The sequence below is a fragment of the Scyliorhinus torazame genome, unplaced genomic scaffold (assembly GCF_047496885.1).
Source record: "Scyliorhinus torazame isolate Kashiwa2021f unplaced genomic scaffold, sScyTor2.1 scaffold_622, whole genome shotgun sequence".
NCBI classification, from domain to species: domain Eukaryota; kingdom Metazoa; phylum Chordata; class Chondrichthyes; order Carcharhiniformes; family Scyliorhinidae; genus Scyliorhinus; species Scyliorhinus torazame.
Window position 1 is genome coordinate 1 of NW_027308349.1, and position 13884 is coordinate 13884.

The following is a 13884-nucleotide window of genomic DNA, read 5'->3' on the forward strand; positions in this document are numbered from 1 at the left end:
AATTGAACCTGGGACCCTGGGGCTGAGAAGAGGCTGCAGTGCTAACCCACTGCGCCACCCATGTTGTGCCTGGATCATGGGGCTCGTAACCTCCTCACCAACGAGAGTGAGGTGATTTCCAGTCCATAGGCCGTTTGTGACGGAAGGGAAAGTCTCGGGCTGAATGTGTCAATACTGTGCCCCGTTCTAACTCTCTCTCTGCATTCACAGGTCCTCATGCGAACACGGCCAGTGGCTGCCAGAATCTTCAGTGCTCCGTGCGAGCCTGCTGTCGCTCGGGGGAGTGACTCTCTCCCCTCCAAACTTCCCATCTCACGGAAATACCATTGACTGAAGGCTCACTCTCCCAGCTTTTGCAATCACGCACTTTACAGCCATCATCTCGTATTGTCTCCTCGGAGACAGCCGCCAATCTAGCGGAGTACGGGCGAGGAGTGGCGTGTCTGCGTCGTGCGGCAAAATTAAACCATGCTGAATGGAAACTTGACCCCACGCCCTCCAGCCGACTCCTTTTGTAAATACATCCCATCGTAGCGCACCCTTCCGTTTTGGGGGGGTGGGGGGAAATAAGAAACCAGAAAAAAAGATTATTCCCCTTTGATACCGACCCAGCACATGTCGCATCCTCCTCGCCAGTTTAGAGCACCTCCCATCCTCCTCGCCAGTCAAGCGCACGTCCCATCATCCTCGCCAGTCTAGAGCACGTCCCATCATCCTCGCCAGTCTAGAGCACGTCCATCCTCCTCGCCAATCTAGAGCACCTCCCATCCTCCTCGCCAGTCAAGCGCACGTCCCATCCTCCTCGCCAGTCTAGCGCACGTCCCATCCTCCTCGCCAGTCTAGAGCACCTCCCATCCTCCTCGCCAGTCAAGCGCACGTCGCACCCTCGCCAGTTTCGCGCACACCCCGTCCTCCTCGCCAGTCTAGCGCCCGTCCCATCCTCCTCGCCTGTCTAGAGCACGCCCCATCCCTCTCGCCAGACTAGAGCATGCCCCATCCTCCTCGCCAGTCTAGAGCACGTCCCAGCCTCCCCGCCAGTCTAGCGCACGTCCCATCCTCCTCGCCAGTCTAGCGCATGTCCCATCCTCCTCGCCAGTCTAGCGCACGTCCTATCCTCCTCGCCAGTCTAGCGCACGTCCCATCCTCCTCGCCAGTCTAGCGCACGTCGCCTCCTCGCCAGTCTAGCGCACGTCCCATCCTCCTCGCCAGTCTAGCGCACGCCCCATCCTCCTCGCCAGTCTAGCGCACGTCGCCTCCTCGCCAGTCTAGCGCGCGTCCCATCCTCCTCGCCAGTCTAGCGCATGTCCCATCCTCCTCGCCAGTCTAGCGCACGTCGCCTCCTCCTCGCCAGTCTAGCGCACGTCCCATCCTCCTCGCCAGTCTAGCGCACGCCCCATCCTCCTCGCCAGTCTAGCGCACGTCCCATCCTCCTCGCCAGTCCATCACCTGAGCTTTCACATCCAATTCTCGGCTGCTGGAAGCGGTAAGTGGTGTGGGGAGAGAATGGGAGGGGTGCGGTGGGTGTGTTTGGACGGCGATCCTTCCGTACAGCGCCAACTCCTGGGGTGGAGACGGAGGGGGGAGGCAGGGCAATTCCCCTCTGCTGCTGCTTTCATGAGGGAGGGCTTCAAGCGACATATCTGTTAAGTCGCTCTGTGAGGGAGTGCGCTGGGGTGCGAGATCCAATCGTCACCAGATTGATCGAATTTGTCGTATTTCCCCTCATTTGACCTTGTGCTCAGAACTCTGGATTTGCTTCCCCATCAGACACTAAGGACGTCCGTCTTAATCCCTCTGCTGCACAATAAGACGGTTCCACTTTCACCATTTCTCTTTCTGTTGAAATCTACGAATTGCAAAAAAAGACCGTGTATAGATTTAAATAAAACAGATGTCACAATCACTCGTGTTGCTTTACTTAGAGAATTCTTCCACTGCCCGCCCCCCACACGGAACTGTTGTGCGTGACGATTCTACACAGTCACAAGCGGCGACCACTCGGCCAGAATGTGGTGGTGGGCGAGGATATTACGTTTGTCCTCGCGCCGCACAAATAAACGCTGCTCCCTCGGAAATTGGGCATTCTTCTATTTGTCCTGTTGAGTCGAAGAGGAAATACTTCCGCAGTCTCTTTTCCAGCAGTGCACAAAAATATAATTCTGTCCCCGTTAAAAAGGCGGTGGTTTCCTGACGCCACCCGCCCCCACGGTGTTACGTGCCACCTCCGGGTCCGCACGTTACCTGGTGCTGCCTCTTGTGTTTGAGGATCTGGGTGGGGGTGAAGAGGAAGTCCTGCTGGCAGGCGTCACAGCTGTACGGAAGCTTGGAGGGCGGAGGCCACCTGGGGGCTGCGTCGAGCCGTGGGGAGGAGGGGCTGTGAAGGAAATGGAAGCTGGATTAAGGGGGTGGTCTCTCTCACACACACACACACGGGACGGTGGGAAGCAGGCCCGAGATTCTCCGGCTCCACGGCAGCTCCGATATTTCTTACCCGGTTCGCATTGTCCCTGCTTCGCACAACTCGCCTCGTGCTGCAGCCGCTCCAAGGGGGTGAAGGGCATGTAGAGGTCACAGGTCGGACAGGACCAGAAAGTCCGGAGACACTCGCTGTAAAAATCTTTGTCTTCCTGTAGGGTGGAGACAGACATTTCAGACAGCGAGGATCGTCCCTTCCACCCAAACAGGTCTCACCAACAGCACCTCTGACAGTGCACCGCTCCCTCAGCACTGACCCTCCGACAGTGCGGCGCTCCCTCAGCACTGACCCTCCGACAGTGCGGCGCTCCCTCAGCACTGACCCCTCCGACAGTGCGGCGCTCCCTCAGCACTGACCCTCTGACAGTGCTGCGCTTCCTCAGCAACTGACCCTCCAACAGTGCGGCGCTCCCTCAGCACTGACCCTCCGACAGTGCTGCGCTTCCTCCTCAGCACTGACCCTCCGACAGGGCGCCGCTCCCTCAGCACCGACCCTCCGACAGTGCGGCGCTCCCTCAGCGCTGACCCTCCGACAGTGCGGCACTCCCTCAGCACTGACCCTCCCACAGTGCGGTGCTCCCTCAGCACTCACACTCCGACAGTGCGGTGCTCCCTCAGCACTGACCCCTCCGACAGGGCGCCGCTCCCTCAGCACCGACCCTCCGGACAGTGCGGCGCTCCTTCAGCACTGACCCTCCGACAGTGCGGCGCTCCTTCAGCACTGACCCTCCGACAGCGCGGTGCTCCCTCAGCACTGACCCTCCGACAGTGCGGCGCACCCTCAGCACTGACCCTCCGACAGTGCGGCACTCCCTCAGCACTGACTCTCCGACAGCGCGGCGCTCCCTCAGCACTGACCCTCCGACAGTGTGGCGCTCCCGCAGCACTGACCCTCCGACAGTGCAGCGTTCCCTCAGCACTGACCCTCCCACAGTGCGGCGCTCCCTCAGCACTGACCCTCCGACAGTGCGGCGCCCCCTCAGCCCTGACCCTCCGACAGTGCGGTGCTCCCTCAGTGCTGACCCTCCGACAGTGTGGTGCTGATACCGGGGGGTGGAGGAGCGTTAGATGTGGGCCCGGAAATATGTACTGTTTCCGAAGTCACTGCCCCCTTGATTCAACACAACCACCCACCCCCACGGAGTTTACTTTTTTAACCGTCTTCGCGCGACCCACACCAGTGAGACACTCACCATCAGACAGTTATACGTAAAGTAGTCTGTCACAGCCACGCCCCCTTTCTCGGGGTGCGGTTTCCAATCACCGAGGCCGGGAGCCAGTCCTGTGAGAGCAGGCATGACCGTCACTGTCTGAGGTCCCACAAACAGGTGCTGCTTCTCGAGGCCAGTCAGACGGTGCAGGGTGTACGGCACCTGGAGAGAGAGCATGCGAGAGAAAGAGCGACGTACTAAACAGGCCCAATGGACAACACCGAGTGCAGGTAGGGACGGGTCTGTCACTGTAACACTGGGGTACAGTACTGGTGGGGACGGGTCTGTCAATGTATAACACTGGGGTACAGTACTGGTGGGGACGGGTCTGTCACTGTATAACACTGGGGTACAGTACTGGTGGGGACGGGTCTGTCATTGGATAACACTGGGTACAGTACTGGTGGGGACGGGTCTGTCACTGTATAACACTGGGGTAAAGTACTGGTGGGGATGGGTCTGTCACTGTATAACACTGGGGTACAGTACTGGTGGGGATGGGTCTGTCACTGTAAAACACTGGGGTACAGTAGTGGGGACGGGTCTGTCACTGTATAACACTGGGGTACAGTACTGGTGGGGACGGGTCTGTCACTGTATAACACTGGGGTACAGTGCTGGTGGGGACGGGTGTGTCACTGTATAACACTGGTACAGTACTGGTGGGGACGGGTCTGTCACTGTATAACACTGGGTACAGTACTGGTGGGGATGGGTCTGTCACTGGTGGGGACGGGTCTGTCACTGTATAACACGGATACAGTACTGGTGGGGACGGGTCTGTCACTGTATAACACGGGTACAGTCCTGGTGGGGACGGGTCTGTCACTGTTTAACACTGGGGTACAGTACTGGTGGGGATGGGTCTGTCACTGTATAACACTGGGGTACAGTACTGGTGGGGATGGGTCTGTCACTGTATAACACTGGGGTACAGTACCGGTGGGGACGGGTCTGTCACTGTATAACACTGGGGTACAGTACTGGTGGGGACGGGTCTGTCACTGTATAACACTGGGGTACAGTACTGGTGGGGACGGGTCTGTCACTGTATAACACTGGGGTACAGTACTGGTGGGGACGGGTCTGTCACTGTATAACACTGGGGTACAGTACTGGTGGGAACGGGTCTGTCACTGTATAACACTGGGGTACAGTACTGGTGGGGACGTGTCTGTCACTGTATAACACTGGGGTACAGTCCTGCTGGGGACGGGTCTGTCACTGTATAACACTGGGGTACTGTACTGGTGGGGATGGGTCTGTCACTGTATAACACTGGGGTACAGTACCGGTGGGGACGGGTCTGTCACTGTATAACACTGGGGTACAGTACTGGTGGGGACGGGTCTGTCACTGTATAACACTGGGGTACAGTACTGGTGGGGACGGGTCTGTCACTGTACAACACTGGGGTACAGTACTGGTGGGGACGGGTCTGTCACTGTATAACACTGGGGTACAGTACTGGTGGGGACGGGTCTGTCACTGTATAACACTGGGGTACAGTCCTGCTGGGGACGGGTCTGTCACTGTATAACACTGGGGTACTGTACTGGTGGGGATGGGTCTGTCACTGTATAACACTGGGGTACAGTCCTGCTGGGGACGGGTTTGTCACTGGATAACACTGGGGTACAGTACTGGTGGGGACGAGTCTGTTACTGTATGACACTGGGGTACAGTACTGGTGGGGATGGGTCTGTCACTGTATAACACTGGGGTACAGTACTGGTGGGGATGGGGCTGTCACTGTATAACACGGGTATAGTACTGGTGGGGACAAGTCTGTCACTGCATAACACGGGTACAGTACTGGTGGGGACGGGTCTGTCACTATAACACTGGGGTACAGTACTGGTGGGGACGGGTCTGTCACTGTATAACACTGGGGTACAGTACTGGTGGGGTCGGGTCTGTCACTATAACACTGGGATACAGTACTGGTGGGGACGGGTCTGTCTCTGTATAACTGGGGTACAGAACTGGTGGGGTCGGGTCTGTCACAGTATAACACTGGGATACAGTACTGGTGGGGACTGGTCTGTCACTGTATAACACTGGGGTACAGTGCTGGTGGGGACGGGTCTGTCATTGTATAACACTAGGGTACAGTACTGGTGGGGACGGGTCTGTCACTGTATAACACTGGGGGACAGTACTGGTGGGGACTGGTCTGTCACTGTATAACACTGGGATACAGTACTGGTGGGGACGGGTCTGTCTCTGTATAACTGGGGTACAGAACTGGTGGGGTCGGGTCTGTCACTGTATAACACTGGGATACAGTACTGGTGGGGACTGGTCTGTCACTGTATAACACTGGGGTACAGTGCTGGTGGGGACGGGTCTGTCATTGTATAACGCTGGGGTACAGTACTGGTGGGGACGGGTCTGTCACTGTATAACACTGGGGGACAGTACTGGTGGGGACGGGTCTGTCACTGTATAACACGGGGTACAGTACTGGTGGGGACGGGTCTGTCACTGTATAACACTGGGGTACAGTACTGGTGGGGACGGGTCAGTCACTGTATAACACTGGGGTACAGTATTGGTGGGAACGGGTCTGACACTGTATAACACTGGGGTACAGTACTGGTGGGGACGGGTCTGTCTCTGTATAACTGGGGTACAGAACTGGTGGGGTCGGGTCTGTCACAGTATAACACTGGGATACAGTACTGGTGGGGACTGGTCTGTCACTGTATAACACTGGGGTACAGTGCTGGTGGGGACGGGTCTGTCATTGTATAACACTGGGGTACAGTACTGGTGGGGACGGGTCTGTCACTGTATAACACTGGGGGACAGTACTGGTGGGGACTGGTCTGTCACTGTATAACACTGGGATACAGTACTGGTGGGGACGGGTCTGTCTCTGTATAACTGGGGTACAGAACTGGTGGGGTCGGGTCTGTCACTGTATAACACTGGGATACAGTACTGGTGGGGACTGGTCTGTCACTGTATAACACTGGGGTACAGTACTGGTGGGGACGGGTCTGTCACTGTATAACACTGGGGTACAGTGCTGGTGGGGACGGGTCTGTCATTGTATAACGCTGGGGTACAGTACTGGTGGGGACGGGTCTGTCACTGTATAACACTGGGGGACAGTACTGGTGGGGACGGGTCTGTCACTGTGTAACACTGGGGTACAGTACTGGTGGGGACGGGTCTGTCACTGTATAACACTGGGGTACAGTACTGGTGGGGACGGGTTAGTCACTGTATAACACTGGGGTACAGTATTGGTGGGAACGGGTCTGTCACTGTATAACACTGGGGTACAGTACTGGTGGGGACGGGTCTGTCACTGTATGACACTGGGGTACAGTACTGGTGGGGATGGGTCTGTCACTGTATAACACGGGTACAGTACTGGTGGGGACAAGTCTGTCACTGCATAACACGGGTACAGTACTGGTGGGGACGGGTCTGTCACTATAACACTGGGGTACAGTACTGGTGGGGACGGGTCTGTCACTGTATAACACTGGGGTACAGTACTGGTGGGGTCGGGTCTGTCACTATAACACTGGGATACAGTACTGGTGGGGACGGGTCTGTCTCTGTATAACTGGGGTACAGAACTGGTGGGGTCGGGTCTGTCACTGTATAACACTGGGGTACAGTACTGGTGGGGACTGGTCTGTCACTGTATAACACTGAGGTACAGTCCTGGTGGGGACGGGTCTGTCACAGTATAACACTGGGGGACAGTACTGGTGGGGATGGGTCTGTCACTGTATAACACTGGGGTACAGTACTGGTGGGGACGGGTCTGTCTCTGTATAACACTGGGGTACAGTACTGGTGGGGATGGGTCTGTCACTATAACACTGGGGTACAGTCCTGGTGGGGAAGGGTCTGTCACTATAACACTGGGGTACACTGCTGGTGGGGGCGGGTCTGTCACTGTATAACACTGGGGTACAGTACTGGTGGTGAATGGTCTGTCGCTGTAGAACACTGGGGTACAGTACTGGTGTGGACGGCTCTGTCACTGTATAACATTGGAGTACAGTCCTGGTGGGACGGGTCTGTCACTGTATAACACTGGGGTACAGTACTGGTGGGGACGGGTCTGTCACTGTATAACACTGGGGTACAGTACTGGTGGGGACGGATCTATCACTGTAGAACGCTGGGTACAGTACTGGTGGGGACGGTTCTGTCACTGTATAACACTGGGATACAGTACTGGTGGGGACGGGTCTGTCACTGTATAACACTGGGTTACAGTACTGGTGGGGATGGGTCTGTCACTGTATAACACTGGGGTACAGTACTGCTGGGGACGGGTCTGTCACTGTATAACACTGGGTACAGTACTGGTGGGGATGGGTCTGTCACTGTATAGGACTGGGGTACAGTACTGGTGGGGACGGGTCTGTCACTGTATAACACGGATACAGTACTGGTGGGGACGGGTCTGTCACTGTATAACACTGGGGTACAGTGCTGGTGGGTGCGGGTCTGTCACTGTATAACACTGGGGTACAGTACTGGTGGTGAATGGTCTGTCGCTGTAGAACACTGGGGTACAGTACTGGTGTGGACGGCTCTGTCACTGTATAACATTGGAGTACAGTCCTGGTGGGACGGGTCTGTCACTGTATAACACTGGGGTACAGTACTGGTGGGGACGGGTCTGTCACTGTATAACACTGGGGTACAGTACTGGTGGGGACGGATCTATCACTGTAGAACGCTGGGTACAGTACTGGTGGGGACGGTTCTGTCACTGTATAACACTGGGATACAGTACTGGTGGGGACGGGTCTGTCACTGTATAACACTGGGTTACAGTACTGGTGGGGATGGGTCTGTCACTGTATAACACTGGGGTACAGTACTGCTGGGGACGGGTCTGTCACTGTATAACACTGGGTTACAGTACTGGTGGGGATGGGTCTGTCACTGTATAACACTGGGGTACAGTACTGCTGGGGACGTGTCTGTCACTGTATAACACTGGGTACAGTACTGGTGGGGATGGGTCTGTCACTGTATAGGACTGGGGTACAGTACTGGTGGGGATGGGTCTGTCACTGTATAACACTGGGGTACAGTACCGGTGGGGACGGGTCTGTCACTGTATAACACTGGGGTACAGTACTGGTGGGGATGGGTCTGTCACTGTATAACACTGGGGTACAGTACTGGTGGGGACGGGTCTGTCACTGTATAACACTGGGGTACAGTACTGGTGGGGACGGGTCTGTCACTGTATAACACTGGGGTACAGTACTGGTGGGGACGGGTCTGTCACTGTATAACACTGGGGTACAGTATTGGTGGGAACGGGTCTGTCACTGTATAACACTGGGGTACAATACTGGTGGGGACGGGTCTGTCACTGTATAACACTGGGATACAGTACTGGTGGGGACGGGTCTGTCACTGTATAACACTGGGGTACAGTACTGGTGGGGACGGGTCTGTCACTGTATAACACTGGGGTACAGTCCTGCTGGGGACGGGTCTGTCACTGTATAACACTGGGGTACTGTACTGGTGTGGATGGGTCTGTCACTGTATAACACTGGGGTACAGTCCTGCTGGGAACGGGTTTGTCACTGTATAACACTGGGGTACAGTACTGGTGGTGACGAGTCTGTTACTGTATGACACTGGTGTACAGTACTGGTGGGGACGGGTCTGTCACTGTATAACACTGGGGTACAGTACTGGTGGGGATGGGGCTGTCACTGTATAACACGGGTACAGTACTGGTGGGGACAAGTCTGTCACTGCATAACACGGGTACAGTACTGGTGGGGACGGGTCTGTCACTATAACACTGGGGTACAGTACTGGTGGGGACGGGTCTGTCACTGTATAACACTGGGGTACAGTACAGGTGGGGTCGGGTCTGTCACGATAACACTGGGATACAGTACTGGTGGGGATGGGTCTGTTTCTGTATAACTGGGGTACAGAACTGGTGGGGTCGGGTCTGTCACTGTATAACACTGGGATACAGTGCTGGTGGGGACGGGTCTGTCATTGTATAACACTAGGGTACAGTACTGGTGGGGACGGGTCTGTCACTGTATAACACTGGGGGACAGTACTGGTGGGGACTGGTCTGTCACTGTATAACACTGGGGTACAGTGCTGGTGGGGACGGGTCTGTCATTGTATAACACTGGGGTACAGTACTGGTGGGGACGGGTCTGTCACTGTATAACACTGGGGGGCAGTACTGGTGGGGACGGGTCTGTCACTGTATAACACTGGGGTACAGTCCTGCTGGGGACGGGTTTGTCACGGTATAACACTGGGGTACAGTACTGGTGGGGACGGGTCTGTCACTGTATAACACTGGGGTACAGTACTGGTGGGGACGGATCTGTCACTGTATAACCCTGGGGTACAGTACTGGTGGGGATGGGTCTGTCACTGGAGAACACTGGGGTACAGTACTGGTGGGGACGGGTCTGTCACTGTATAACACTGGGGTACAGTACTGGTGGGGACGGGTCTATCACTGTATAACACTGGGGTACAGTACTGGTGGGGACGGGTCGGTCACTGTATAACACTGGGGTACAGTACTGGTGGGGACGGGTCTGTCACTGTGTAACACTGGGGTACAGTACTGGTGGGGATGGGTCTGTCACTGTATAACACTGGGGTACAGTACAGGTGGGGACGGGTCTGTCACTGTATAATACTGGGGTACAGTACTGGTGGGGACGGGTCTGTCACTGTATAACACTGGGATACAGTACTGGTGGGGACGGGTCTGTCACTGTATAACACTGGGGTACAGTACTGGTGGGGACGGGTCTGTCACTGAATAACACTGGGATACAGTACTGGTGGGGACGGGTCTGTCACTGTATGACACTGGGGTACAGTACTGGTGGGGACGGGTCTGTCACTGTATAACACTGGGATACAGTACTGGTGGGGACGGGTCTGTCACTATGACACTGGGGTACAGTACTGGTGGGGACGGGTCTGTCACTGTATAACACTGGGGTACAGTACTGGTGGGGACGGGTCTGTCACTATGACACTGGGGTACAGTACTGGTGGGGACGGGTCTGTCACTGTATAACACTGGGGTTACAGTACTGGTGGGGACGGGTCTGTCACTATGACACTGGGGTACAGTACTGGTGGGGACGGGTCTGTCACTGTATAACACTGGGGTACAGTACTGGTGGGGACGGGTCTGTCACTGTATAACACTGGGGTACAGTACTGGTGGGGACGGGTCTGTCACTATGACACTGGGGTACAGTACTGGTGGGGACGGGTCTGTCACTGTATAACACTGGGGTACAGTACTGGTGGGGACGGGTCTGTCACTATGACACTGGGGTACAGTACTGGTGGGGACGGGTCTGTCACTGTATAACACTGGGGTACAGTACTGGTGGGGACGGGTCTGTCACTATAACACTGGGGTACAGTACTGGTGGGGACGGGTCTGTCACTGTATAACACTGGTGTACAGTACTGGTGGGGATGGGTCTGTCACTGTATAACACTGGGGTACAGTAGTGGTGGGGATGGGTCTGTCACTATAACACTGGGGTACAGTACTGGTGGGGACGGGTCTGTCACTATGACACTGGGGTACAGTACTGGTGGAGACGGGTCTGTCACTGTATAACACTGAGGTACAGTACTGGTGTGGACGGGTCTGTCACTATGACACTGGGGTACAGTACTGGTGGGGATGGGTTTTTCACTGTATAACACTGGGGTACAGTACTGGTGGGGATGGGTCTGTCACTGTATAACACTGGGTACAGTACTGGTGGGGACGGGTCTGTCACTGTATAACACTGGGGTACAGTACTGGTGGGGTCGGGTCTGTAACTGTATAACACTGGGGTACAGTACTGGTGGGGATGGGTCTGTCACTGTATAACACTGGGGTACAGTACTGCTCGGCCCTATGATGGGGGCAATCAGTCAGCTATCTTTGCTGCTGTTTGTGCTCCTCGAGATGCGAGGAGACGATGCCAGGTCGCGCGTGCTCCTCCTCACCTCGGCCTCGAGGAACTCCACCAGCTGCCGGCACAGGACATCCGTCACCCGATTGAGGTTCCGCTCATTCCCCTCATTCTCGTCCTCCCCGTCGTCCTCCCGGGCAGTGCCCCGGCGCTCTGCCCTCTTCAGCTGGGCGCTCAGCGCCCGCTCCCAGCCGTCGCGCAGCCTCGTGACGGTGGACATGAGCCCCGGCCCTGCCTCCGGATTCACCAGCCTCACCTCCAGCCACCCATCGATGGCCACCCGCGAGCAGTCACTGTTACTGTCCAGCGAGCGGGCAACCAGCAGGAGACTCTGCGGGAACAGGAGAGAGAGAGAGGTCGGAACATGTTAATGAGTCCCACATTCTCCCCACTCTCCGTGGGAGCGAGTCCCACATTCTCCCCACTCCCCGTGGGAGCGAGTCCCACATTCTCCCCACTCCCCGTGGGAGCGAGTCCCGGATCTCTCCACTCCCTGTGGGAGCGAGTCCCACATTCTCCCCACTCCCCGTGGGAGCGAGTCCCACATTCCCCCCACTCCCCATGGGAGCGAGTCCCACAATCTCCCCACTCCCCGTGGGAGCGAGCCCACATTCTCCCCACTCCCCGTGGGAGCGAGTCCCTCATTCTCCCCACTCCCCGCGGGAGCGAGTCCCACATTCTCCCCACTCCCCGTGGGAGCGAGTCCCACATTTTCCCCACTCCCCGTGGGAGCGAGTCCCACATTCCCCCCACTCCCCATGGGAGCGAGTTCCACAATCTCCCCACTCCCCGTGGGAGCGAGCCCACATTCTCCCCACTCCCCGTGGGAGCGAGTCCCTCATTCTCCCCACTCCCCGCGGGAGCGAGTCCCACATTCTCCCCACTCCCCGTGGGAGTGAGTCCCACATTCGCCCTACTCCCCGTGCGAGCGAGTCCCACATTCTCCCCGTGGGAGCGAGTCCCACATTCTCCCCACTCCCCGTGGCACAAGTCCCACATTCCCCCCACTCCCCGTGGGAGCGAGTCCCACATTCTCCCCACTCCCCGTGAGAGCGAGTCCCACATTCTCCCCACTCCCCTTGGGAACCAGTCCCACATTCTCCCCACTCTCCGTGGGACCGAGTCCCACATTCTCCCCACTCCCCGTGGGAGTGAGTCCCACATTCTCCCCACTCCCCGTGGGAACCAGTCCCACATTCTCCCCACTCCCCGTGGGAACCAGTCCCAATTCTCCCCACTCACTGGGTAAAAATCTCCTTCCTGAATCTCTTCACCGCACCCCCCCCTCTTCGACTGGATTTATTAGTGACCATGTTAGATTGATTTAGGGTGTCTCCCCACACCCCCTCCACTTGCCTGGATGAGCGCAGCTCCGACAACACTCGAGAAGCTCAACACCATCCAGGACAAAGCAGCCCCCCTCCCCCCCCCGCTCGATCGACACGCTAACCCCCACCTTCAACACCCACTCCCTCCACCCACCGACGCACAGCGGCAGCCGTGAGCACCGTCTACAAGATGCACGGCAGCCACTCGCCAAGGCTCCTTCGACAAGCGTCGCCCAAACCCGCCACCTCGACCCCCGAGAAGGTGTTCAAGATGGCGGCTCACCCACCCCCTTCCCGAGGGGCAACTAGGGACGGGGATTAAATGCTGGTGCGAGCGATGCCCACATCCCCGTAAACGAACGCTAAAAAAGTGGAAACACGTTTGCTACGCCGTCGGCCCGACTGAAACCTCGATCACCGTGTTAAAGACGTCAATCAGGTCAGTCTCGCCGTTGGCCACCGCTTTCCTTGTGGAAACAGCCTCGGCCTGTTGAATCCTGCCCGATGGTGGCAGAGCCTCTAGGCTGTCCCACTGAGGAATGGCGAGGGGGGGGGCTCGGGCGTGCAGTGGGACGGGGTTCACACACTGACCTGCAGCGCCGGCTCCCGGACACAGTTGAGCAGGTACGGCTTGTTGGTCTCCAGCAGCGACACGAAGGCGAGCAGCCGGTGCTGGCAGCTCTGGCCACCGTCCAAACCTGTTGGGAAAGGGGCGAGGGACAGGTGTTCAACAGGTAACCCCGACTCAACCTGAGATTTACTCTGTATCTAACCCCGTGCTGTACCTGTCCTGGGAGTGTTTGATGGGGACAGTGTAGAGGGAGCTTTACTCTGTATCGAACCCCGTGCTGTACCTGTCCTGGGAGTGTTTGATGGGGACAGTGTAGA

At 56.9% G+C, this 13884-nt stretch overlaps 1 protein-coding gene across 1 annotated transcript in view; it reads right to left on the reverse strand.

Annotated features, from left to right (window-relative positions):
- Window positions 1-1522: 1522 nt before the first annotated feature.
- Window positions 1523-13884, reverse strand: part of LOC140406561 (probable ATP-dependent RNA helicase DHX34) — a 31532-nt gene continuing 19170 nt past the window's right edge. The window contains exons 11-15 of the mRNA XM_072494557.1: window positions 13588-13694; window positions 11703-11999; window positions 3669-3848; window positions 2471-2627; window positions 1523-2348 (exon numbers count right to left, since the gene is read on the reverse strand). Of these exons, the coding sequence (XP_072350658.1) occupies window positions 2212-2348; window positions 2471-2627; window positions 3669-3848; window positions 11703-11999; window positions 13588-13694 (878 nt within the window). The 3' untranslated portion in view covers window positions 1523-2211. The remainder of the gene's footprint in view (window positions 2349-2470; window positions 2628-3668; window positions 3849-11702; window positions 12000-13587; window positions 13695-13884) is intronic.